Genomic DNA, 27750 nt, shown 5'->3' on the forward strand with positions numbered 1-27750 from the left:
CGAACATGGAATCATATCGTTTAAGATGCTGTCACAAGGATTCATGTTCAACATTATTATGACTTTAAGAGACAGACTGATAGTGTGTATCCCATACTTAGCATGATCTTTCATCGCATCAGTGATACGATTAAGGTTCAGTTAGGCATAAAGCTTAGATGGACATCACTCATGGACCTGTGATGCCTCCTATCTCTTCTCAAAGCGTATTTGGCTTTCCCCAGATCACCCCAATTTGACTCCAATCCCCTAGTGCTTGATCAAAATAATTTTTATACAAAGCATGGCTTAGAATTAAGGTTGAACGTTCAACTTAGTGCCAGTAAACTAACAAGCCTTTCATTCGAGACATGACAGGACTTACTTGTGTGCCCCGTAGTTCTAGTTTGAACCCTTGAAGCCTTGATGATGAGATAACTTTAATAGACATAAATTACTACAATCACAATTTTTTTTTAATAATAATAATAATAATAATAATAATAGTAGCAATAGCTTGGCTATACAATATTTTTGGTGATCAAGACACTAACGGGCTAATGTATGACTAGGTAATTGCTTTTCTGCCTATCATTCGGAGAGATGTATCTGGAGACATGCACCTGTCTTCAAATGACTCTCCACATTAAGTTTAGAAAATTTAGTTTATATCACTTTAACTTTTACGCATCGTGAAAAGTACCATACACATCAATGACTGTTCTAGAGCCTTTTAAGCTTAATAACTTCACCCGTTAGGCACACAGAAACAATTTATCTATCACTTTGCAAAGGTTGGATCAATTTCCATATGAAAATATTTTAAAGCTTCAAAAAGATATTGACTGAATAGTAATATCACTTCCCGGAGAGTTAAGTAATATACACGCGTTAAGCATTCAGTCACCCCGGTCACTTTAAGCCTTTAGGTTAATGGCTATCCATTGTAACCACGGTGGTTAACCGGACCAAACATACATGAAAACGCATGTTCTTCCGACTCATAGTTACCGACATAATTTTAAGCAAAAGAATACGAAACACAAACAACATGTCATAATCGCCCCGGGTGCTTTCAGTCGTTAGGTAAATGGCTATCCTGTGAAACTACAGGTAGAACACGGGACCAACCATATACAAGTATATGTCCTTCAAACTTGAGCACCCGACATGATTTTAAGCAAAAATGAATGTTAAAATATTTTTTAAATAAAAGCAACGCATACACACTATTTTTGTCTTTTTGATTTTTCTCAAAATAAAAGCAACACACACACTATTTTTGTCTTTTTGAATTTTTCTCCCCCTAAATTTGTGCACAAAATAAACAAAACAAGTACAAATTTACTCCCAAAAAGACTCAATCCTCGAAACGTAGCATTTTAAGAAAACTCACAAGCACGTTAAATTTTGTTGTTCCGACCGGTTTTGTAAATAAGTCCGCCACGTTATTATCTGTGTGGACCTGTTCAAGATGAATCAATTTTCGATCGAAACAGTCACGAATAAAATGAATTTTAATATCGATGTGCTTGGTTTGAGAATGTTGGACTGGGTTTTTCACAATAGCAATGGTTGCATCATTATCACAGAAAATAGCAGTGTCAAGAAATTCCAAACCGTAATCCAGCAACTGATTTTGCATCCAGATAACCTTAGAGCAGCAAGCGGACGCAACAATATACTCTGCTTCGGCTGTCGAAGTAGACACTGTTTGTTGTTTCTTACACTGCCATGAAATGAGCCTATCTCCGAGAAACTGGCAGCCAGCTGACGTGGATTTCCTGTCAATGTCATCTCCACCATAATTGATATCAGCAAAAGCATAAAGATCAAATTCTGATTGTTTGGGATACCAAAGACCTAACTTCGGTTGTCCATTCAGATATCTAAAAATACGTTTAACAGCAATTAAATGAGAGAGTTTAGGATTAGCCTGGAAGCAAGCACATTGGCAGACAGCGAACATTATGTCGGGACGGCTGGCTGTGAGATACATCAGAGACCCGATCATCGATCGATAGTATGTTTGATCTACGGGACTCCCTTCAGGATTAGACGACAATAGTGGTCTTTCTGCCATTGGACTATTAGCACTCCTTGAATCTTGAAGTTCAAACTTCGCCAGCATATCTTCAACGTACTTTCCTAGATGTAACAGAATTCCCGTTGGACTTTTCCGAACCTGTAACCCCAGAAAAGTTGTCAATTCACCCAACGAGCTCATCTCAAATCTTTTCTTCATAATGCCTTCAAATTCTTTGCACAAGTCAACACTGGTGGAACCGAAGATAATATCATCAACATAAATCTGGACCATAATCAAATCTTTTCCGACAGTTTTCCGGAACAAAGTTTGATCAATCGTTCCCCGCTTGTAACCGTGGTCAAGTAGGTGCGCAGTCAGTGTAGCATACCACGCCCGTGGAACCTGATGTAACCCGTACAGAGCCTTGTCTAACTTGTAAACATGATTTGGCTTCTTAGAGTCAACAAAGCCCGGTGGCTGATCGACATAAATTTCTTCCTTGACCTCACCATACAAAAACGTTGTTTTAACATCCATCTGATAAACTGTAAAACCCATATACGATGCATAGGCCAGAAAAATTCTAATTGCCTCAAGTCTAGCTGCTGGAGCATAGACCTCTGTGTAATCTAACCCTTCTACCTGGCAAAACCCGCGAACTACCAGTCGAGCCTTATTACGAACAATAACCCCGGTGTCATCTTGCTTGTTTCTAAATGCCCATCTTGTATCAAGAGCTTTCTTCCCTTCTGGCACTCCATACTTTCAACTTATCAAATTGATTCAGTTCTTCATGCATTGCGTCAACCCAACTAGGTTCTTGAAGTGACATTTCAACATTCTTTGGCTCGATTTGAGATATGAAACAGGAAAACATACAAATGTTTATATGTCCGGTCTGACTTTTGGTGGACACACCTGCTTCAATGGGACCTATGATGTTTTCAATCGGATTATTCTTTTGGATTCTTGATGGAATTAGCTGATCAAAAACATCACTGTTAGGTTGAAGATTTGTTACATTCTCCCCAGAATCAGTGAGGGGGGTTTTCCATCTAGACGTTGTTGTACTGTGAGAGTACGAGGTGGTAGCAACGTATTCATCTGGAATGGTGTCGGAAATAACGTGCTCCCGAATATCTGACGAACGGAACTCCCCCCTCAACATTTCAGTATTCTCAGACGAGATTGGCTGTGAATGATTGGCCTCTGAAGATTTGATAGGCTGATTATGGGGTGCAGTCGAAGCACTGGTCATCTCAATAAGCTCCTCATCCAGTGATAGAGAAATATGAGACAGTGATTGAGAGCTGTCTTGAGTAATCTCCACTGTGGAACCACCTTGAGAGTCTGTGATGATGACTGGAAACACATTAAAAGGTTTGAAGAATTCATTGTAGTCGAATAACCAATCAGGACCAACACGGGCATCAGTCTCATTTTCTTCTAACCAACGAACTTCATAAGATTCTATAATCTGTTTAGTTGACTTGTTGTAAACCCTGTAAGCTGTATTTCCCGCATATCCAACGAAGTAACACTCATCTGCTGCAGCTCCAAACTTTGGAGTGGTTTCTAGATTTAGCAACGTGCATGGACACCCGAAGGCTCTGAAATGTGCGACAGTGGGTTGATGACCATAAATGATCTCATACGGAGTTTTCATCTTGGACTTATTAATTATTACCCGGTTCTGAACATAACAGGCCGTATTGATGGCTTCGGCCCAGAAGAATGATGGTAGTTTGGAGTCACATAACATCGTTCTCGCTGCCTCGATCAGGGTTCTATTTCTTCTTTCAGCGACACCATTTTGTTGCGGTGTCCTTGGAGCGCTGTACTGACGAAGCACTCCCTTTTCTGAGCAAAAATGATTTAGAACTGCATTCTTGAATTCCGTTCCATTGTCACACCTGATTCCTTTCAGCTTTAGGTTCAGTTGATTCTCCATTAATACTATAAACTTCTTGATCAGATCTGCAGATTCGCTCTTATTTGACAAGAAAAACACCCAAGTAAAACGTGAGTAATCATCAGTAATAACGAGACAATAAGAACTACAAGACAAGCTTAAAACATGAACCGGCCCAAAGAGGTCCATATGAAGTAAGTGAAACACTGACGAGATGGTATTAATTAACTTAGGCTTATGAGATTTTAGATGATGTTTTCCTAAAGCACAAGCCACACATTTTTCAACAGTCTCAAAATCTTTGATTGGTAAACCACGCACTAAATTTTTTTTAGCAAGACGATTTAGATTTTTAATATTTGCATAACCAAGCAGACGATGCCAAAGAATTGCATTATGTTCCGACACTTTTGAAAACAAGCATGTTATTTCGTCAGGAACATTTTGGTTCATGTCGATCACATAAGCATTATCTTTTGGTTGTGATCGAACAAGAATCCAATATTCTGGTATGATTATACCATGTTTCAGAATTAAGCACTCCTTTTTAGTAAAATGAGTTGAAAAATCTTTGTCACAAATATGCGACACGCTTAAAAGACTGTGCTTCAATTCTGAAACAATATTAACATTTTCAAACTTCAACACACCGTTACTTACAATACCCTTTTGAGTGTTTTTCCTTTGTCTCCTCCCGCAAAGGACACATACCCACCATTAAAAGTATGAATGTCGTGTAGCTGGGTGATGTCCCATGTCATGTTCCTGGAACAGCCACTATTAACATACCAAGGTCTGATGATATTCCTCCATAGCTGTCCCTGCACGAAGCGCAGGATTAATTAGATTTTGGTACCCAGTCCATGCTTACACTGGGTGACCCTGACTCATGTATGGTCGACACTGACTGCCATGACATATCCTTTTGATCATCAAAAATAGAGTGATTTGATGCTTTTTCCGGAGATTTAGGCAACCATTTATGTCTGTAAGATTTGGAGTTATAGGTACGAATGGTTGTCAAAATCTCCGGTGTTTTAGACTTAGAATGATTAGATGAAATCTTCTTCTTCCCCTGTTTAGGTCTAGTGTTAGTGTTTATATTAGATTTTGAACTTGAAACACTCTTACTAACCCTTCTTTTGATCATGTTGGGTTTGGTCTGATGAGGACTAAACCTGCCAGATTTGTTTTGATACCAATCATCGTCAAAGGAACTAGCCGAATAATGTCTAAACCTTTGCCCATATGCATTATGTGGCACATATGGCATATCCTTTGATAAAATCCATAGTATGGAATGTACGGACGATGTGGACAGTTTCTGGCAATATGACCAGGAGTGCCACAGTTAAAACATGTCTGACGTTTTATGAAAAATTCACTCTGGTCAGCTCCTTGTCTAGACTGGTTGTGTGGACCAGTCTGTTTATATTTGCGTGAATTCACATTTTCCTTTTTGAACTTATCACCTTGTTTGTAATTTGAGCATCCCTCCTTGACAAACTTAGGTGCAACATATTTTTCTGATGTTTTTGAAATTTTTGAAATTTTGTTTTTATTAGAAATCACATTATTAGAATTTAAGGTTTCAACCGAATCAATCACACAAGTATCTTTGCTCTTTAAAACAGAGCCCACACAAACAGTCGGAATAACATATTTCAAAACAGGAAGTTCTAAAGAAACATTAGAAATAAAATTATTATCAAAATCAAAACAAGGGTCGTCATCCTCATCAGTCCACTCCTTCACAATTAATTTTTCTGCACATGAAGTAGACACGTTAGAATCATTCACAATTGAAGTAGATGAACCGGCACTAGTAGAGCCAGTACCCTCACCTTTATCTTGTTTACCGTACTTCAAATCCTTTATCTTTTCTTCCTGTTCTTTGGTAACAGGGGTGGGAACATAGTTGTGGTTGTATGGTGGGGGAACTTGACTGATTCCTATCCCCTCACCTTCATTTTCTTTCCACCACAACTGATTCTCAATCATTGAGTTGACAACTTTACTGGAACCATCGAATTTCTTAAAATCAAGTTCAGCCTTTTCAAACTTGTTAGTCAAATTTTAAATTTCAGATTTTGCGGTTTCCAATTTAGCAGTCAACTCAGCGATTTCTTGTTTAGCATCAAGATAGTGACAGCTCTTAACACTAAAATCAGACTTAAGTTTCTTAATGTCTTTGTTGAGAGATTCAATTTTCTCTTAAAAAACCTTTTTTATTTTTCTTGAGTTTAAAACTCTCTGATTTTATTCTTTCCATATCTCTAATTAGACTGTCATTATGAAGTTGATACATCTCAATTTTCTCACCACAATTTAAAGAACATGGTTGAAAACGTACCTCAGATGAATCCGGAGAAGTGAACGCCATGTATGCAAACTGGAGCTCCTTGACCTTCTCCTCAGCAGTGTTCTCCTCTTTAGATTCCTCAACTGTTGTGAAATTTGCAGTTTGATTCCCAATGTTCAGCGCAGCCATCTGACCTTCCCATGAGAACGTTTGAGCAACCATACCTCTTTCATCATTTCCAGAACTACCTCCAGCTTCACCCCGAGCATTTCCAACTGGAACCAAGGCCCTTTCAGTGTTTCCTTCCTTAGCTGGAATAGTACATTCACGAGCAAAATGACCCGGCTCGCGACAGCTGTAACATCTGAGTGTCTCTTTGTTAAAACCCACCTTTTGGTTATCAGGCATGTTCCAATTATTTCTACCCGTCCTCTTGGTAAACTTCTTTGCACGAAAAACTGCCATGGCAATTTGCCACGAGATGTCCATTTCTTCAACATCATCGGGATGAATCTGATTAAGTTCAGCAGTAACCACTGGTTGAACAAAGTCTCCGGCCAGAAATGCATGATAGCAATTCATGAATCTCGCCATTAGAGCAATATTTTCTTGAGTTTCTTTAGGTATAGTGGGAATCTGGTTGGAGTTTACACTAGGAGTGGTTTTGCCAGAATCACTGGCATACTGACCAGATTTGGTAAAAAATACTGGAGCTGGATTAGGTGAATTTGACGACGATGATTGACCGAGGGTGGACGAGAACATCTGAAAGTTTCCCTGTGGTGGTTGTTGAGTAGATTTGAACAGTGAGAAGCTATCTTGAGACATGAGGGAACTATTAGAGGCAACGTTATAACCAGCAGCACTATAAGAACTCGCATGATTTATTGCCCGTTTTTTATCATCCATATCGCATGCTTTAATGGTGGCAATCATTTCAGTCATGCTCATTCTATTGAGATCTTTGGTCTTTTTGATAACTGCAACATTCATATCCCAATTTTTCAGCAGAGTTCACTAGTTTGTTGTTAATTTTTGAGGTTTGCAGAAAAATTCCAGCAGTTCTCATTTCAGTTACTAGGGATATAAACCTCTGAAGTTGAGATTCCAATGTCTCTCCCAGAACATGATTAAACATATTAAACTTTTGTCGCAACAAATCCTGGCGACTTCTCTTCATGTCCTCATTACCCTCATAGACTTCTATCAATGCGGCCCACAACTCCTTTGCTGATTAGAGCTCTCTAAACTGGAGAGCAATCTCGGGTGAAAGTGCCATAGTTAGAGTTGATAAAGCTTTCTCATCTTCTTCAACTTTTGCAAAGTCATCATCATCGTATTGAGCAACCGGTTTCACAAGAACCTCAGTTGAACCAGCCCTTTGATAAGTAATCCTTTGAGGTCCCCTCACGATACTTCTCCAAATCTTTGAATCTTTCATTTTGACATAATGTTCGAAACGGAATTTCCATTCACTGAAACCCTCGTGGGATAACAAACGTGGTATACGAGTAGCAGTGCCCATGATGGAGTCAAGTTCCTGGTGAAGTGACGAGTTGGTTGAATTGCTGCCATTAGTTAATTGTGCCATTTCAAATTTGTTACTGATTAAAAATTGTACTTTGGTTCAGTTGAGATTAAGCCCAATAAAATGATCCAAGTTCAAGAGTAACAGGCCCAAACAGAAACCAACAAACTAAACAGTTGACCGAGAACCCAGTCGGTTGACTAATTCTTTGACCGAGAACCACACTTGTCGACCAAAATTTTGACCGAAAAATCCCCTTTACCGAGAACTCAAGTTGTTGAATATTCGTTGACCGAGAACTACCCTTGTTGATCAAATCAACTGACCGAGAACTAACAGTGGCCGAGAACCCTCAGTTGCCGAGAACTATGTAAGCCGAGAACACAATATTTCCGAGAACACTTAGTCACCGAAAACAACAATTGGCCGAAAACTATGAAATTCAGCTAAAAACTAATCTTGTCCAAGAACTCAGTTTACACCAGCAGTCAATCTAGATGTAACAAACTTTTGAAAATATGGGATTTGATTTCCTTTCCAAACCAAAACCAATCTTTACCAAAACCTTACCCTCTCTTCTTCTTCGATGACCAGTTCACCGAAAAACGCCTCGTAACCTTGCAAGTGATATTCTTGAATCGTTGATACCACAATAACGAGCCTGAATTCGTCAAAGGCTCTGATACCAATTGTAAGTCCCGAATCTGGATCACTACAATATGATATCAACTAAACGAGTATTAGTGCGGAATACTAACACTCGGTGATTCAAGAACACGAATAAAAACAATAATAGTAACACGGAACTGCTTCAAAACACATGTATATTATTGAATACGTCTGGTGCTTAAGCACTTACAAATACTTGATAATAATAAGAATGGACAACCTTAACCCTATACATCACATCTCTATATATAGGGATAATAACCAAAAGCCGGCCCACACACCAAAAAGCCCACCGAGAACACAAAAGTGTTCTCGGTGTACATATGCACCCAAAACCCAAGCCCAAATAACTAGAACTAATTACAATCAAGCTCAAACCACAAAACTAGGCCCAACAAATAAGCTTAGAAGCAAGTCATATCTCCACCTATTACCCACTGGTTGCATAAAGAATAAAACTAAGGGTTTTGCTGTGGCTTAGGTTAGGGTGCGGAAGCGGATTTATTTAGTAACTTACGGTGGATTAAACCCAATTTATTTAAAAGACTAACAAACAGACAAACTTACTGACTTTTATTTACAACCAATACTAACTCGAACATTGACTCTTTTTGAGTTTTTCTTTGATTTTCCAACTTTTTTCTTTCTTTCTTTTTTTTTTCTCTTTTATTCTTTTTATTTTAACAAATACTAACATCAATATATACAAACAACTGACCCCAGACATACGTACATTGTGTACTATGCTCGACAAATAACTTTAATACAACTCTTAACGTACCGGGTTTCATCCACAAGGTTAATAATAATAAAGGCCAAGGTAAACACGGCTTGTAATGTGGTTAAACAAACGAAAGGGAAAAGGCATAAACTTGGCTCCTTAGGGATAGTGTAGGGTAGGGAGTTTTTTTTATGTTTTGGTAAGTCCAATATAAAATGGGTTTTCTAAAGTCCTATTTCTCCATACAGGTGGTGGTATTAAGATCTTGAAATGCATGAGACAACCAAGTTTTAGATATCATGGACATACCGGTTACTCTCTATAATGGCACTCATATGACATGTGTATATACTATATATTGTATGTGTATTATATATAAGGCAAATCTCACACACGTACCGGAGGAATTAGGTTGCCGACATTAAACATGTGTACCTGTCCCCATGACTAGTTATCCCCATCTAAACGGTTCATTTTAATTTTTCTTTTTGAAAAACATTTGCATGGGAAGACTTTCGAGAAGCTTAAAAACTGACCATGACCAAATACCTCTACTTTGGCATTAATAATAGCAATTAATTATTAACAATTCCGACTTTTGCGCACAATCAAGGAACTCTACGGCAAAAGTTTTAATTTTACCCCATCCCCACACTTGAGGTTGACATTGTCCTCAATGTTTAAAATTTAGCAATAAAAAATATATTATTGAGGACGGGATTAAAATGGACTGATTAAAAATTTTAAAATCGGGCTTATTGTGATGGTCCTAAAAATTATACAACTATACAATTACACTTTTAACAATAAAACTAATAAAACAAAGAGAATTATAAGAATGAAATCACCTGATAAGAAAACTAAGCTACTCAAATATACTCGTGATTACTCTCAACGAACCCGGCTCCTCAATTCACTCAACAGAATCTGAAAACTCTTACACGTGAAGAAGCACGCTTCTCACAACGGTTAGGATAGGTCTTTTAAACCGTTTGCAAAACTGTTAATTTTAGTTACCAAGAAAAGTTAAATAAATTTCATAATTAAATTTGTTAAACTAGTAAAATTGTTAAAAGACCTAACTCACTTTCGTAGGAATCACGATTACATTTAGCCTATGCAACAAGCCCTTTAAACCCCCCGGTAGCCCGGGTGGACGAGTGAGGTCTCGTGAGGGTTTATAGTGAACTACACCCACAAAGTTCTAAGTACAACATAATATACACGTACCTGAATACAAGGCCGGGTTGCCTCCCGGTTAGTGCTAAATTTTTGTTAAGGTCTTCAGCCGGACCATACCTGATGTGGCATTTATGGTGGTCTCGTAGGGTGCTTGCCTCCTTCCTCTCTTAAACTTGTTCTACTCTCATCATTAGATTTTTCCCATACCTGATCATAAAATTTACACATTTCTCTATAACAATCAAACTCCACCTTTTTTCTTCTTCTCCTTCTTGACTTCTTTTTTACCTCTCTTCATTTAACCTGTCAATCATTAAACATTCTTTCTTTTCTGTTTGATACTCCTTCTCAGGAGATCCACACTTGTCAGTTTTATGATTAAACGAATTAGAAAACACCTTCAAACTCATTTTATTTTCCCCGAACCTCATTCTAACCGTTCCCTCAGCACAATTAATAATAGCCTTTGTTGTAGCTAAAAACGGTCTACCCATAATAATAGTCCGTTGTGTATTCTTTACACAATCCAGCACGAGGAAATCCACAGGATAATAGAATTCACCAACTTGTACAATCACATCCTTTACAATCCCCCTAGAACACTTAGAAGTTTAATCAGCCAACACCACTATTGTTTTAACTTTTTGTAGTGTCCCAAAATCATACTGATCATATAAACTCCCCGATAAAATACTTACACAAGCTCCAAGATCCAACAAAGCCTTGTCTAATTTAAAATCACCTATTTGTATTGAAATAATAGGTGTTCCTGGATCTTGAAGTTTCGGGGGAAGGGTACCCATCAAAACGGCATTCACACTAGCAGTTAAAGTAAGTTGTTTAGGAAACTTGTGACGTCGTTTGTGGGTACTTAACTCTTCTACACACTCAACATGATCAGGACTCGCTTTAACTTGTTCAAGCAAAGGTTTATTTATTTTCACTTTTTCAAGACTTTCCCACCTTTCACTCTTAAGTTGTTCCCATTTACTTAAATTTTTGGGTGCAAGTAAAGCCATTGGAAATGGAACTTTAACATTCCAATTACTAATTTCAGAAAACATGTTATTTAAATCATTTTTAGACTTTGTAAAACTTTTAACTTCCTGATCATGTTCACTCTCACCCTTGAACTCAATTACATCATTCACCCCACCCTCAACACATTGTGGTGAATGAGTTTCAACAACAGAAATTTCAGAAAAAGGACGAGTACTTACCTCATTTATGTGGACACTCGTTGTGTTAGAGGGTTTGTGAGCTAGACATATTTGAGTATCACTACAAAGCTTATCTTGATCTCTTCTGATGATTACTACTTCTTCAGTTAATTGTCCAACCTGCTGTGACAATGCCTTGATTTCCTTATCTATAATCTCGTTGCCTTTCTGAATATCCATCATTAACTCAATAATTGATGAAGACCCAAGTATTGACGAACAAGCCATGTTATATTTGGAGGCCCATGATTGAGTCTCCAAAGGTGGCCCATGAAAACGGGTATAACTTGGCCCACGAAGCTCCGTTTCAGGCCTATTACCAGTCAAATCGAAGCTTGAGACGAGGAGCACATTGTGGCAAACGCCTAAGAAAGTTTTCCCCTGTCCGAAGCCCAAAAACGCCTTCTAAATAAAGTTATGGGCCTCTTAATGTTTTTTCAGCAGTTTTTATGTTTTTGTTTTTGGGTTTGTGTTTGGCCCATGGCCCGTTTTAGGCCCATTTCGTATTAGAACACTTATTTATACGTTGGTTATGTAATTCAGAAGGACAGACTTGAATATTAATAAATTTCGTTTTTCTCTTCATTTTCCCTAAACTTTTGGGTGGGATTTGGGATTTTTGAAGTTCATCACGGGCATTCACTTAATTAACGTGATTCGATCTTCATTTTTGTTTATACCGCTGCATCAATAATTGTATCCAGTTTTTAATTGATGGAGTTATCATTCGACCCATGCTAACCCGTTTGCCAATTCCCTTGATTCTGCAAGGTGCTTTGTTAAGTACTTTAACCTCCTTCATAACAATTATGAATTGGTGCCTCAAAAGATCTTGCATTCTGATGTGGTGGCTCGAACAGTGAGGCATTTTTTGGTACTATAGGCACAAAATGACTGACAACTCCTCTAACTGGGGCTTTGTAATTCGCCCTATGCACTCCATCCATATACTCATCCTCACCCTGATGTCCTCCATAATCGTTCTGTTGATCACCATTATACCTTTGCCGACCGAACTTGACCCGATTTTGACCTCTTGGATTAAATGGTGGCACTGAAGGCACAATCTCATCAAACTCATCATATTATATTGGTTTTGGGTTTGAGGATGTGACAGGTCAAAGTTTGAAAATTGTTGTTTTTGTGAGAATGGTGGGTACAATGGGCTACCTGGTGGACTTTGATTATTGTAATAACTCATAACCGAACTACACTTATGTTGCCAACACGATAATAAGTTCCTACGCAAGCAAAGACAAGCAATACCACACGTAATACCAAACTTAAACAAAAAGAAATAAAAAGGAAAATATTTTTGTTTTTTTAAATATATATTATTTTTTATTTTTTTCTTTTATTTTTAATCAAACAAGTAACGTAACACTAAGCGCACTAGCTCCCTAGAAACGACGTCATTTTATTGACCGTCGTTTAAGTCATTCAAAAACCCAATTAAACTAAATAGTTAGAGTAAGTAGGGTATCGTATCCACGAGTAGCATGTGGTCAGTATTACAAAGTTTGTTTGATTTTTAATATAAAATTAATTAACTAAGATGGACAAACGATGTCAAGCGAAAATTAATTGATTTTAAAAACAATTTAAAGAAAATGCAACCTCCTCCGGGTTCAGGTTCTAGGTTTCACACAAAACTCGTTTGATCAATTGGACACCACATAGACATGGTGTTGGAAATTAGTTAAAGTAGATATTGAAACAGGCTTTTGTCAACAAACCTATACGATTCAATTGCTCAGTCTACTAGTATCAAGTCAACTCCCTTTAGTCGCCCAAACCCGCTTCTAGGTTTTGTCATCAAGCGAACATGGTTGTAAAGAAAGAACTCAAAACACCAACAAACTGTTTAATTAACTAATACTTCAATCTGTTAAATGTTTATCATCACATAGCAAATCCAATACATAAACAAACAAAATTGAGTGCTTAACCTATATGAACCATTCACCCGGAGAGCGTTACAACAACATTAGCCTTGCGTCATTACAGTTATTGCTTCTTGATTTACGTGTGTGGCAGCCAAAAGCTGGTGCTCCCTTTCACTCTCCAAAAACCTCACACCAAAAAAAAACCCTCTAAAACTGTCGTCGCTCACCCCCCCCCCCCCAAAAAAAAAAAAACCTTGGCTATCGTGTCCCTTCTTTCACCTAGTGGGCTCCATGATTTGTTGAATCCATTTCCAGCCCAGTACGTTAATCATTTAAACACTTCATAGAATGATAGAATGTTTTATTAATATTGTCAATCCACTAATGAACGTAATTTATGAATAGATGAATTACTTTTTGAGTTTCATCCCACCTGCACATTCAAACAACATATATTATCTTTCTCATTTTATTTTGGATTCTCATAACTATTAATATATTGAATGACAAATATACAAACTAATAGTTATAATAATTATATTGACGAATTAACATGCCACTTTTTTAGCATAACTAAATCAATTTATCTCGTAATTTATATAATCTAATAATATATAAAAACCATTTAAACATAGATTGTTTAAGTGTTTAACAAATAAATATGAATAAAAACATTCATTTACATATATTTAGAACGCGTAAAACAACCCTTCATCACAGCCCTCTCACCCCCCTCTCTTTGATCGAAAAAACACACACACACATACATACAAGGTTAATTACAAGTTGTTGAAGAGCCAAGGTTGCTAACTAGGTAAATTAAATACCCTAACTAATCTATTTTATCAATTATTTGCATCATTAAACATTATAATAATAAACCCTAAATGTTAAATGTATTGATTATTGATGAGTTAGGGTTGTATGCGTGATTATTAGTTCACAGATTAATAGTTTCTTGAGTTTTTGATGAAAACTGATGCTGGACAGATTCATAATTGTGTGTTAAAATGAATGTAACTTGATGTTAACAATGTGTTTTGAAGTGATTATTGATTCTATGATGTAGCAGGTAGAGTCTAGTTTCTAAAGAGTCTGAGTTTGTAATTTTTGGACGTGTGAAAGTAAGTTTTTATTAATTTACAAATCTGTTGTGTGAGTCTGTTTTGGGAAGCCTGCTTGTAGGCTATTTTGTAATTAGTGTATCTCACAAACGAAAAGACCAATTGGGTTGATTCTACTTCTGGAAGTTAATAACTTGAGTGAGGAATCTAACCCAATTGGCCTTGCATTAATTGGATTAACCATGTAACGGGAATAGTAAATAACGTTTTGCTGCGCATGATAATGACTGTTTTGTGCTTACTATGTTGTTTTGATCATTGTAAGAAAACCGTATGTAGTAAAAATATAATAAAAATAATTTTAGAAACCTAACTCAAGTTTGCTTCTGTTTTGATTTTTGGTGATTTTATTTACATGTTATGATTTATGAAATAGAGAAATCTTGACGTGTTAAAATCTGCCTCGGGTAACATAGTTGTTGTATTCCTTTAGTTAACATGAAAAGTGATTAATTGATCGATGTTTGCTATGTGTTTGACTTATTTTCCCTTGTGGGAGATAGTTGACCGATGATGTACCATAGTAACACTTAATACTATACTTGTTTACACATGTAACTTATCACCAACGTGTTTGTCGAGTCGCACTTATTTCACAAACGAAACACGAACGCATCTCATGCATAACTTTTATGTGTCGAGTCTAGAGACTCACTCGCAGTTCAAACACTTAGAAATCTCATTACTGTTTTTAGAGCACTAGTGAGGATCTCTGTGACGAATGCTTTTCTCAAATCATTTTTGTTAACTTCGCAAACAGTAAGTTTCACGGCCCCTTTTACTCTTTTAACGCATTTATTAGGGGGAGATGACATACTCAAAAGATTTAAATTTTGTTACTCATTGTATATCACTTGTAAGGCTAAGTGGCAACAAACCAACTAAGTCCTTCTGAACATCGAACCGGTTAATATTTGGATAATAGCGAGTCACCTTTGAGTAGTACTACTGGGTTTGACAAACCCCACCCAACTCTAAACTCGACTGTAGGTCGAGTGGGTGTAATTTTGGCTAACACATTACCATGGTCGTGGTTGACATGGTGGCAAGGCAATCGTATAAACAGTCAACTTCGGTGTCGAACATTTAGTAAGACATGCTTGATAGGTTAGCTACCTATTGATATATAATTGACTTAACACTATCTAGTAACGCTAAAACACAACGCTTAAATTTACTTAAACTTGTGAACTCACCAACCCTGTGTTGACACTTTTAGTATGTTTATCTCAGGTAGCCGAGGCAGGCGAGCGGTATAGGACATGCATTCACTGAACTCTTATGCTTTAAACTTCTTTAAGTTTTATCATGATAATTGTGTTTTAAGTCGTCCTGTGTGGCGTAACTATTTGCTTTACAATTTACGCTTCCGCATTTTTTACTTAAGACTTAATGTCTTGGTTGTTTTTAAAACTTTAACTGTGGTGTTTGATATAACAAATGATTCCGATCCTGTTGGTTCACACCCTCTGACGGTAAAACTCCGTTAGTGGATTTTGAGGGTGTGACAACACCACAACCACCGCCATTTCAGTCATTACCCCTACCACCGTGACATCACTTCCATCACCGCTATATCACAGTTGCCGCCACACCACCACTGTTGTAGCACCTTCACCCACCTTCCCCTTAATCAACTTTTTGATTGTTTGTTTTCGTGTTCAATCGAACTAAGGTATGTGTTTTTGTTTATTAAGTTTGGATTGTTTATTGGATTTGAATGATAAATTCTAATCGGGCTACCCCCTCCAACGTTCATATTTCTCGAACCCCCCCACCCCCCACCCCACTCACAGCGTGATAGCCATAACACACACACACCCCATCACGCGTGATGGGGCACCGGCGGGGGTGTGCATCACGCGTGATGGACGCCGGTCACGCACCAGCCCGGGTGCCCTTATCACTAGTCTTAAAGCTCTTGGCACTACTTAATTACTAATACTAACAAAAACTATATATTGGGCACTGAAGAATCAAATGATCTCAATCAACACAATACAAATAGATTGGTTGATTAGAAACTTAAAAGTCCATTAAGTCATAATGGAATGAGATCTCTAAATTAACTGAAGAAAGAAACGAGCAAATATATTGCTCTTGAGGCCAAACACTCAAAATTTATGAAGTGAAGAAGATGATGACCAATATAAAAGTAGTGGTGAAAATGAGTATACTTTGGCGATCAAAGAATTTAAGAAAGTTTTTAAGAGAGGAGCAAAGTTTGTAAAACATCCTAGGTCGTGATGATAAAAGATTACCTAATAATTCTAAAAATTCTTATCAAGGTTAAAGAAGTGCTATAGACGTTCTTCTGTCGATAAATGTCGGTTTAACCGTTTGAAAATGTTCCATCGATAAAGAATTTGATACGATCCTATTATAAAAATAAGTTTATTATTATTATTTAAGTTTATCTTTTATTTAGTTTCCATTGTAGTCAAATTATGTTTCCTTATTATTTTTCTTTTTCTATTTTTAGGTCTTTTGTTTTCTTATATATTGTAATCTCTTTTAAGAAAAAGAATAAGAAAGAATTATTATCTTGGGTTATTTTCTCTTCTTCTCTTGTGTTCTTGGGAGATTGACGGTTGTCTCGAATAAACCGTAACAATTGGTGCTTTCATTGAGCCTTAGCCTAGATGGCTTTGGAAGAACTCTTGTGGGAGCATCCACAATTACCTTTCTTTACTGGATCTAATCCTGCCCTATGGATCTCTCAAGCAGAACAATATTTTCTCTTTTACGAGATCTATGGCGATGAGCGGTTTCCCTATGTCATTGAATCATTCGATGATGAACCATTCTGGTGGTTTAATGGTTGGCTTCGGAGTTCAGACTTCCTCACTTGGGATGATTTCACCACAGTAATGCTTACTCAATTCCACGATAGTTTTGTCAATACAATTGCCAAATCTGATCAAGAAACCATTGTTAATGAGGAAGTTACTCAAGGATTGAGGGATGTGACCTTAGATGGGCATGCAACTGGTAAATATAAGTAACAAAGTTGTAATTTGATGGTTAATAAAGATGCCAATCAAATTTACAACAATACAATTAACTTGTTGGCGCCGTCACCGTTAAAAGGTACAACAAGGCGACCCGTGTTGCACTCCTTGTGGTGGTCCGTTGACATTGGCCCGAATAACACCGAAAGACTCGAATGGCGGCCACCGTGGTTCTACGTTGAGACCGAACCACTTGTCGTTGTACGACTGGAGTGGCGGCCACCATGGAAACGGCATTCCGTCCTTGAGGACAAGGACGTTTTCAAGGGGTTGGGAATTGATACGACCCTATTATAAAAATTAGTTTATTATTATTATTTAAGTTTATCTTTTATTTAGTTTCCATTGTAGTCAAATTATGTTTCCTTATTATTTTTCTTTTTCTATTTTTAGGTCTTTTGTTTTCCTATATATTATAATATCTTTAAGAAAAAGAATAAGAAACAATTATTATCTTGGGTTATTTTATCTTCTTCTCTTGTGTTCTTGAAAGATTGACGGTTGTCTCGAATAAACCGTAACAGAATTCTTTGTTCCAGTAGTGCCATATTGAGCTTGTTAATCGAAGAGTCTTACCTTCCCTCGGGCTCGACGTCCCAATTAAAAACCAGATTACATGTTTTTTTAGTGAATCATGAACTCTTTAAAAGCTTTGTCACATCAAATTTCTCCCTAAAAGCATCAATAAATGGCATGTTTTTACGGGGTGAGACTTCACTTTTTACAGGGTGAGACTTCACTTGGTAAGTAAGAAAGTTAATTAATATGGAGGGTCAGTAGTGTAAAGTGTGAGCCCTAAACTAAGACAAGAAGGAGTCAAAGAGGAAAAAGTCCATTTTCCATCTTGCAATATAATAATATATATATTATATATACAAACAAAATTTGAGTCATTCTCACAAACTCATCTCATTTCCATTCACTTTCTCTACACTTTCCCAGAAACTCAAATTATCACCTCCTTTCTTTCATACCAACATCCCAATATCTTTTTGAATCAAACTAATTAATTATTCTCTCACTGTGTGTGTATGTTAGAGAGACATATATATAAACATACTACACACATATAGATATATACAGAGAGAGAGATGGGAAGTTGTTTTCCAAAACCAGTTGATAATATTTCAAGCACATATAAAATTCCCATCCCAGGTATTTAATTTCATTTTCTTGATTTTATTATATTAAATGTGATAAATATTAATTTTTAATTAATTAAACTCACCAAGTTTCTATTTTTATTTTTCAGCTAGTTATGAAAAAAATAAAGAACCCATGATGGAAAAAGACCCATCCGGTAACGGGGGCGGCACAGACACAGCAGTGCTACCCCCGTTACCACCTATCGGGAAAATAGTTTCCCGAAACTTAAAAATTTATACGTTTTCAGAGCTAAGAAGCGCCACGAGGAACTTCCGGCCGGATACGGTACTGGGAGAAGGCGGTTTTGGGAGGGTTTTCAAAGGGTGGGTGGACGGTGAAACGTACGCGCCGTCGAAGGTCGGAATTGGGATCGCCGTCGCCGTTAAGAAGTCAAATCCGGACAGCCTTCAAGGGTGGAAAGAGTGGCAGGTGATTATTATTGTTATTATTGCATAATTATTAATTGCATGTTAAACGCCATGCATGACGTGTAGAATGATTGCATGCATTAGTGGGTTGTACTTTTAGCTTTAAAAGTTGATGTTTCCAATAATACATGTTTGTCTTGTTCTTTATGCATTTGAAATTTCTAAAGTCTGGTCAACGTACAACTCTTTTGAAATAACGTACAAGTTAATGTAGAACTTTGTTATGAATTTAGGAAATTGTTATAGTACATGTTAATATATCATAATTATAATTTAAGTTTTAAGGGGACAGGAGAGAGAGTGATTAAGTTCGAATTACGTTCGTAGTGGTTTTCTGTCTTTAATTCACTTGAAGGTCTTATGTTCAGTGAAAAATGTTTTCTAATGATTAGCGGGGTATTCGTGAGTTATATGTGTTTTCCAGTAACACATAATATTTATTGATAAAAATAGAATATAAACTAAATTATTATCTACATAAAATAAGAGGCAGGAGACCTACAAAACGGCCAAGAGAGAGGCGAAGAAGGCAGTGGCGGAAGCAAAGAACGCGGCTTATAAACGGATGTATGAACGTTTAGAAACAAAAGAGGGGGAACATGCTATGTTTAAGATTGCCAAAGCCAGGGAGCGTAGAAGGCAAGATCTAGGGCCAGTGAAGTTCATAAAGGATACATATGGGCATGTACTAGTCAAGGAGCAGGACATCAAGCTAAGATGGCAAACCTATTTTCACAATCTTTTCAACAATGGGAGAGCTTACCAAGAAGAACATGACAACATAACCTCCCAACGACAACAACCGAATAACTGCTACTGCCGTCGGATCACACGAGAAGAGGTGTAGACTGCACTGAGAAGGATGGGAAGAGCTAAGGCGGTTGGCCCAGAAAACATACCCATCGAGGTGTGGAAGTGTTTGGGAGAGGAAGGGGTCATGTGGTTAACTACTCTGTTCAATAGTATCCTTAAATCTGGTAAGATGCCAGACCAATGGAGGACCAGTGTCGTAGTGTCTATCTATAAGAACAAAGGAGACGCCCAATGTTGTGGTAACTACCGAGGAATCAAACTACTAAGTCATACTATTAAGCTATGGGAAAGAGTGATTGAGGTTAGACTTAGACGAGAAACTCAGTTACGGTGAACTAATTTGGATTCATGCCGGGTCATTCTACCACAGAGGCAATACACCTTATAAGAAGATTGATGGAAAAGTATAGGGAGAAGAAGCGTGACCTGCATATAGTGTTTATTGACCTAGAAAAAACATACGATGGTGTGCCACGACAGGTGCTTTGGGAGTGCTTGGAGGGTAGAGGAGTACCCAGGAAATACATAGAGATAATTATGGATATGTATACCAGCAGTGCAACAAGTGTCCATGCACCAGTGGGTGATACTGATTTCTTCCCCGTAGAGGTAGGTCTTCACCAAGGGTCAGCGCTGAGTCCTTTTCGTTTTGCAGTAGTCTTGGACGAGTTGTCAAAGTCGATTCAGGGGACGCTCCCATGGTGCATGATGTTCGCAGACGATATTGTGTTACTTGCTGAGAGAAAACAAGATCTAAACATGAGACTCGAGGAGTGGCGTACAACCTTAGAGACAAAAGGTTTAAGGATCAGTCGATCTAAGACGGAGTACCTACACTGTGCTTTTGGAGGGGCAAATGACAATGAGGACGCACAGATTACCATTGAAGGGCAGGTGGTTCCGCAGGTAACGAGGTTCAAGTATCTAGGATCTTTTGTTCAGAGCGATGGGGAATTAGACAGTGATGTGACCCATCGAGTTCAGGTAGGATGGAGTAGATGGAAAGCAGCCACAGGTATATTGTGCGACAAGAGTTTCCCAACTAAACTAAAGGGAAAATTTTATAGGGTTGCAGTTAGACCTGCAATACTATATGGAACAGATTGTTGGGCCATCAAGAAGGCACATGTGCGGAAGTTGGAGATAGCAGAAATGAGAATGCTACGTTGGATATGTGGGCACACAAGGTTAGACCGAATAAGAAATGTTGTGTTTCGGGAGAGATTAGGGGTAGCGAACATAACAGACAAAATAAAAGAGTGGAGATTGAGATGGTTTGGACATGTGAAGAGAAGACAAACGACGAATCCTGTTAGATCAGTAGAAAACATTACTATAGAGGGGAGAAGGGGTAGAGGACGACCTAAATTGACTTGGGATGAAAGGATTAAACAGGATTTGATAGACCTAAACATCTCCGGGGACATGGTTGAGGATAGGAATTCATGGAGAATTAGAATTAAAGTTAAGGATTTTTAGGGAGAAAAGAATACCCTATGGCCTCTATTTACCTTATTTTAAGCACACACCATAATAATATTCTCTCTACATAAATAGTATTAATATTATTATTATTGTTATTACTATTATTGTCGTCATAATCATTATTATTATATTATTATTATTATTATTATTATTATTATTATTATTATTATTATTATTATTATTACTACTACTAGTACTGTTGAACTCTGATCTCCTTTGTATTGCTTCATACATATGTATTTTAGAGCTAAGGGTCTCTCTGGAAGCCATCTCTCTATCCATGTGGATAGAGGTACGGTGTGCCTACATCCCACCCTCCCCAGACCATACTTATAACTATACTATTGGTGGGATTTCACCGGGTATGATTGATTGATTGTATGAACACCTTACAAAAAAATTTCCAACACACATGTCGTTTTTCAACATATTAATATTTAATCATTATTTTTTCCTAAAAAGAATTTAATAATAATTAAAGCATCTATATGGCGGGACCCTAAAATTTTTGGTCAAAGGGTTGACATTTTGGAGGCCAAATTACTTTGGTTTGACATCTTCAAAGAGCATGTATACTATAAATTAATTTTTATAAATATTACAGTACTACTTATTTACTTTATTAAATGGTTTATTTATTAATTAGTTCATGAAATTTTAATGCTCTTCTATGTTAAGGTTGACTATATGTTTTTAGGTCAAACTCTCATAACTGCTTCAAAGACTATATTATATTATTACATATTATTTAGATCTTGTGTCGTAACTATATCATAAGTAATACGGAGTAGTTTTTATGCATTTATATTATTATCAATTAATGCTATTATATTTGTATAACTAATATCTTCTTCGACTCACAAACCTAAACTAAGTTCTAATTAAGCTCCGTATATCAAATTCAGACTTGTAATCATTGAAATTGGCTTGTTAATATTGAGATGTCATGAGCGGTTTGATTCATTTACAACCTAGTTTAGCCATTTTCATGAACCCTTGTTAAGTAATGCTTTTTAGCTTTAATTTATTTATTTTGATAATTTTAATTTTTTATACAGGCAGAAGTAAATTTTTTGGGCAAATTTAGTCATCCAAATCTTGTCAAATTAGTGGGATATTGTTGGGAAGATAAAGAATTTCTTCTTGTTTACGAATATGTGCAAAAGGGTAGTCTTGAGAATCATCTTTTTAAAAGTAAGTATTTTCTTAATATTAATTAATTAATGTTTTGATATAAATTTAACATTATAATTATATAATTATTTTTTATTAAATTTTGCAGAAGGTGCAGAACCACTTTCATGGAGTACGAGGATTAAAATTGCCGTAGGAGCTGCACAAGGGCTAGCTTTTTTGCACAATACTGAAAAAACTGTTATTTATAGAGATTTTAAATCAGCGAATATTTTATTAGATGGGGTAAGTTAAATTTTTGTCTATCATAATTTAAAATAGTATAAAACTAATTCTTTTTGAAAAATTAATATTAAATTATCTTTGTAGGATTTTAATGCGAAACTCTCGGATTTTGGGCTCGCAAAATTGGGACCCGTGAATGGTGAATCTCATGTCTCGACAGGCGTAGTTGGTACATACGGTTATGCAGCTCCGGAGTACATAGCAACAGGTTAGTCATGGCCGACAAAGATTATGTATTTATATCATTACTCAAAAAATGTTGTAATAAAAGTTTTGTGATTTATACAGGTCATTTATATGTTAAAAGTGACGTTTATGGCTTTGGAGTTGTACTGTTAGAAATAATAACGGGTCTAAAGGTACTAGACACTAACCGACCAAGCTCACAACATAACTTGATGGAATGGACTAAACCATCATTGTCTGACAGAAGAAAACTAAGAAAAATCATAGACCCACGGCTAGAAAGTGATTACCCTCCAAAAGGAGCGTTTAAGGCCGCTGAGCTAATCTTGAATTGTCTTGAAGCGGACCCAAAAAACCGACCTTCAATGGAAGAAGTTTTGGTTAGTTTGCAAGAGATTAGAGATATCAAAGCAAAACCAAAAGAGCCTAAGGTCCATGCAACCCAACCAACTGGTCCACAACGTGACCGTCATTATCATTCGGCTCACCATTATCCGCTCCGTGGGAAGCACGGTGGCAGAGGTCAAGCTAGTCAACTTTCACCGATGAGATCGTATTGACCAAAAAGGTCAACAAACATTTTTTGAAACGCTAGTGGAAACAAAAACAAATTGCCAAAGAGGCCCAAATATAATAGGTATTGCGGCCCAAAAGAAAGGAAATGTGAATTACAATATTACATATTTACATTGTTTAATACTTTGATTATGTATATGTTAATATTGTAGAATAAATTATAGTGAGCTCTTCACATAGTCTACACTAGTGAGATAATTTGATGATATCAATATAGTTGTTTTACATTAATGGTGTTAATATTCTTACTTAAAACTTGCATAAATTCACTTCTAAGCATGTATAATATACCATTTGTTAATCTCACTCAAAAATACAAGGCCATAGGACTCATATTTTCTTTAAAACCAATGGGTTGCGGGTTACAAATTTAGAAGCGTAAGAAAGGATACAGACGTACGTTGGACGTACGTTTCATATTATCACGTTATCTCTACAGTTGCGTTAGAACGATTTCAAACATATAGTCATGACTCATGACAAACATTTTAATCATAGATCTACTTTTACTCGTTCTGTTTATCGCTTGATATAGAAGACGATAATGTTTTTATAGGGATACACATTAAACAAGAAGCAAGCAATATCAAGAAACAACAATTTGGGGTTCATAGTTACCAAATGTTAATCTTCACCATATACACTACATGCTTGAATAAATTCTTACCTAATACCTTACAAATTTATTAAGTAGGGCAACGTTACACAACAAGTTATCTAGAAACATTTATGGTGGACAACGGATGGTCCAGATTCATCATAATCCGCCTTTGTTATATGTTGATTTTGAGGAAAGAAAACCTTAGCAAGTATGGCACCTCTCACCCATGCTGAATACATGGATAAATCCTCAGGCATGTAGTCTGGTGCCTGCAATTCAAAATGCAAAAATATTATACAAATTTATGTGTGTTATTTATATTAAATTAAAAATATGTCTTATTATTACTTTCACTAAAGATGGGCGTATGGAATAGCTTCCTTCTGAAATCTATCTTCAAAATCTGAAGGTTAACAATACAAGATGTGTTGGTAAAAACAGTCAAAAGATTCATGTGGACTCGGTCTGCGATTTGACCTTAAAACAACTTTTTTCACATTTTAATAAAGAATTAACGAAAATAATCATTTCTAGAGTGTGTTATACTTATATAGTCTAGTCATGTTAGAAATAAATTACTCATTTAGCCATGAAATAGGCGCTATAGTGTTACTTTTACTCGCGTATGAGGCTTTGTCCCATACTCCCATCAATGATTTGTACTATTGTTGTTCGGGTATAGACTCATGTATAGAATGAAATTATTCATGGATATATGTGTTAAATTGTTCTAACATGATTACAGAACCTCTTAAGAGCATTCACACTCCATTTCCCATCTCCAATAGAGGTATAAATGAGCCGAGCTGCTCACGAACTAATCAAGACCGACTCCTGAAAAATCTCGATCGAGCCGAGCTTAAACGAGCCCGATCCTAAAACCAAGCTCATTTGATAAACGAGCCCGATTACGAGCTTTACATATCGAGCTCGAGCCGGCTCGCGAGCCTAAATGAGATTATCATTAATATAATTTTCATAATATGTATTTAATAATTATTAAATAATCTATATAATATGGTGAAAAATTACTAAATAATATATATTATGTTATATATAAAATTATAATTGAAACAAGTATATAAAATAACTATAAATATATAAAATTTAATTAAAAAATATTAAACGAGCCGAGCCCAAGTCGAGCTCAAGCTTGAAAAACTACTCACAAGCCGAGCTCGAGCTTTAGAAAATTGAGTTCGAAACAAGTCAATCTCGATCTCTGTGTAAGTTAAACAAGCCGAGCTCAAAGCCTAGTCGAGCTCGGCTCATTTGCACCCCTAAATTCTCCAACCCCATCTTCATATTATAACAATATAGCTTAAAAATTCACTCCATTCCATCCTCCCATCCCCAACCCCATACCCTATCCCATGTTTTTATGGGAAATCATACTCATCCCCCATATTTGAGGGTTACTTTTCACTCCCATATTCGGTTTTTTATATTTTTGTGTGTATGTGAATGGAAGAAAAAGAATATTTATTTGAAAATGGGATAAATAATTAATATTTACTTAAACAGGATGGGGAGTAGAATGTGAGGTTTTCGAAAACGAGAAATATAGAAATTGATGTCTTTTTGTTAAATTATAAGAATGGGATGAGGGATGAAGTGTTAATGCTCTTAGTAATGCAATTTAATATGTTGTATGCATTAAAAATACACTAATGATAGCTATCGAACTATTTGACCCACAAAAAAAAAAAGAAAAAAAGTCGATTGACCCCTTTAAGTCATTCAAAATTATGACCTGTGGTGTAAAGCTCAAGCTCTATATCTAATACTCAATTTTGGCTCGTGATTGGTTTCAAGCTCAAGCTCGGCTCATTTATTATTTACTGGAAAATTTATAGGTAGTTGTAATTATTCTGTATATATAAATTTTGTATTTAACATAATATATATTATATATTTATTTAATCATAAATGAGTATTACAAAACATATAATAAAGCTTACATAAATAATAGGGCTCATTTAGGGCTCACAAACCAACTCGAAGTGAGGCCTTATTTTTAGCTCAATCCCATTTAATCTCACAGCTTGTTTCGAGCCTTTCATGAACCAATATCAAGTAGCTCACGAGCAACTTGGCTCGTTTACACCCCTAGTGACTTTTAAAATTAAAACCATATAACTAAAAAAAAGAAAAAAAAATTACCTGTCATGCAAATTGTTCCGCCACACTGAACAGTGTTCTCCAACAGATATCAGTGATTTTCAGACGATTTAATGGAGATAATTTGACCAAGCTGTTCAACAAGACCATAGGTCTCTAAGCCCAGTATATACGGTTGAAACAACACCTCGCCAACTGTGTACGTCTCTCTTTTGATCGAAATCGCCTGAAACCCCAAAACACATACATAATCGCATAGATGCATTCATGAGCAAATTAGAATAACAGGTGTGGGACCCACCTGGCCATCTGGCAAAGTATATTGCTCTTCATTACATGATTGTAACATTTTTTTTCATAAACAAGATCATCCTCACCACAACAAGCATACTGCTCTTTTAGTTTCTCAACTTCTAAAACATCAAGGATTATATGTGTTGGGTTCCAGTGGTGATCAGTCAACGGTTTAACAATTAAACCCGGTTTAATAAAAAAGGTTTCATAATTATTAATCATATTAATAATGAATACACAGCGGGATACAAAAAGGAGTAATCACCATTTAACGGAACCGTACATGATCCGGTTACAAACAATACGAGCACGAGAAGAAACAACCAAAGAAACATAAATATTAACTGACAATATTTAAGTTTACCTCGGTTAATAAATAACCGGTTGAGACACTGAGGGCTAACGAACAACGCTAGGTAACCAAATGATACAACTACCGACGATGGCGGTGCACGACGACAACCGGCAGCGGCGGTGGTAGCTGGACAGTCGGCGGCCAGCAGCGGAAACGCGGCGGCGGTGGTGGCCAAAACAGACAGCGGTAGTGCAATAGCAGCAGCAGCGCGATGGCGGTAGAGCAGTGACGGCAGCAGCAGCACAGGACAGGGGCGGCGGCGGCAGTTCTCCGACGAGCAGAGGGTGGTCGGCGGCTAGGGCGGAGTGCAAGAGAGAATTGAGATGGTGGCTAGGGTTTTATGTTACTTGCCTTCTTAAACCCTAAAGACATATTAACTAGTTTATATAACTAGTTAATCATGTCGGGCCACCAAGCCCATCTAAAGCCCAATCCTTTCAAATGTCCATATCTTGTTTATTAGTCGTTACCAGTTAAATTAGTGTAAGTGGGCTATGTCCGTTACCCACAGTATAACTCTTACGGGTCATAACCTATGTCAGCCGCGTTGACTTAAGCGGACCGATCCATATTTCCACCAGTCTCCCACTTTAACGGATTCCGGTTAAGTTTCTCAACACTGACAACCAGTTGTGCTCTAGCTACGCATGGCTGCCCCCAACAGGTTATGACATTTTAAATTCATTAACCAAAAGATCTTGGAATACACTATTGTAAGATAATGAAATTATAGTAATCGTTGTCATCTATCATTTTCGTATAA

At 36.8% G+C, this 27750-nt stretch overlaps 1 protein-coding gene and 1 pseudogene across 1 annotated transcript; one reads left to right on the top strand and one right to left on the bottom strand.

The window, feature by feature from the left end:
• Positions 1–18456: 18456 nt before the first annotated feature.
• On the top strand, positions 18457–23886 carry LOC143624520 (putative serine/threonine-protein kinase PIX13). Its single transcript, XM_077095142.1, has 6 exons — positions 18457–18718; positions 18816–19138; positions 22494–22629; positions 22718–22854; positions 22939–23062; positions 23143–23886. Exons 1-6 carry the CDS (start codon positions 18655–18657, stop codon positions 23598–23600), a joined length of 1242 nt encoding a protein of 413 aa, XP_076951257.1. The 5' UTR covers positions 18457–18654; the 3' UTR covers positions 23601–23886.
• Positions 23887–24333: 447 nt separating this feature from the next.
• LOC143624521 (actin-related protein 7-like) lies at positions 24334–26769 on the bottom strand (annotated as a pseudogene).
• Between the last annotated feature and the right edge of the window lie 981 nt (positions 26770–27750).

The sequence above is a fragment of the Bidens hawaiensis genome, unplaced genomic scaffold (assembly GCF_021521415.1).
Source record: "Bidens hawaiensis isolate Kalapana, Puna unplaced genomic scaffold, B.hawaiensis_p1.1 tig00003857_1, whole genome shotgun sequence".
In the NCBI taxonomy this organism is placed as follows: domain Eukaryota; kingdom Viridiplantae; phylum Streptophyta; class Magnoliopsida; order Asterales; family Asteraceae; genus Bidens; species Bidens hawaiensis.

Excerpts from the sequence above, each read along its gene's own strand:
- LOC143624520 (XM_077095142.1), top strand. The coding sequence starts at position 18,655 with ATGGGAAGTTGTTTTCCAAAACCAGTTGATAATATTTCAAGCACATAT. Across the intron at positions 18,719-18,815 it reads ATATAAAATTCCCATCCCAG|CTAGTTATGAAAAAAATAAA; the intron begins GTATTTAATTTC and ends TTTATTTTTCAG. Across the intron at positions 22,855-22,938 it reads CGAATATTTTATTAGATGGG|GATTTTAATGCGAAACTCTC; the intron begins GTAAGTTAAATT and ends TTATCTTTGTAG.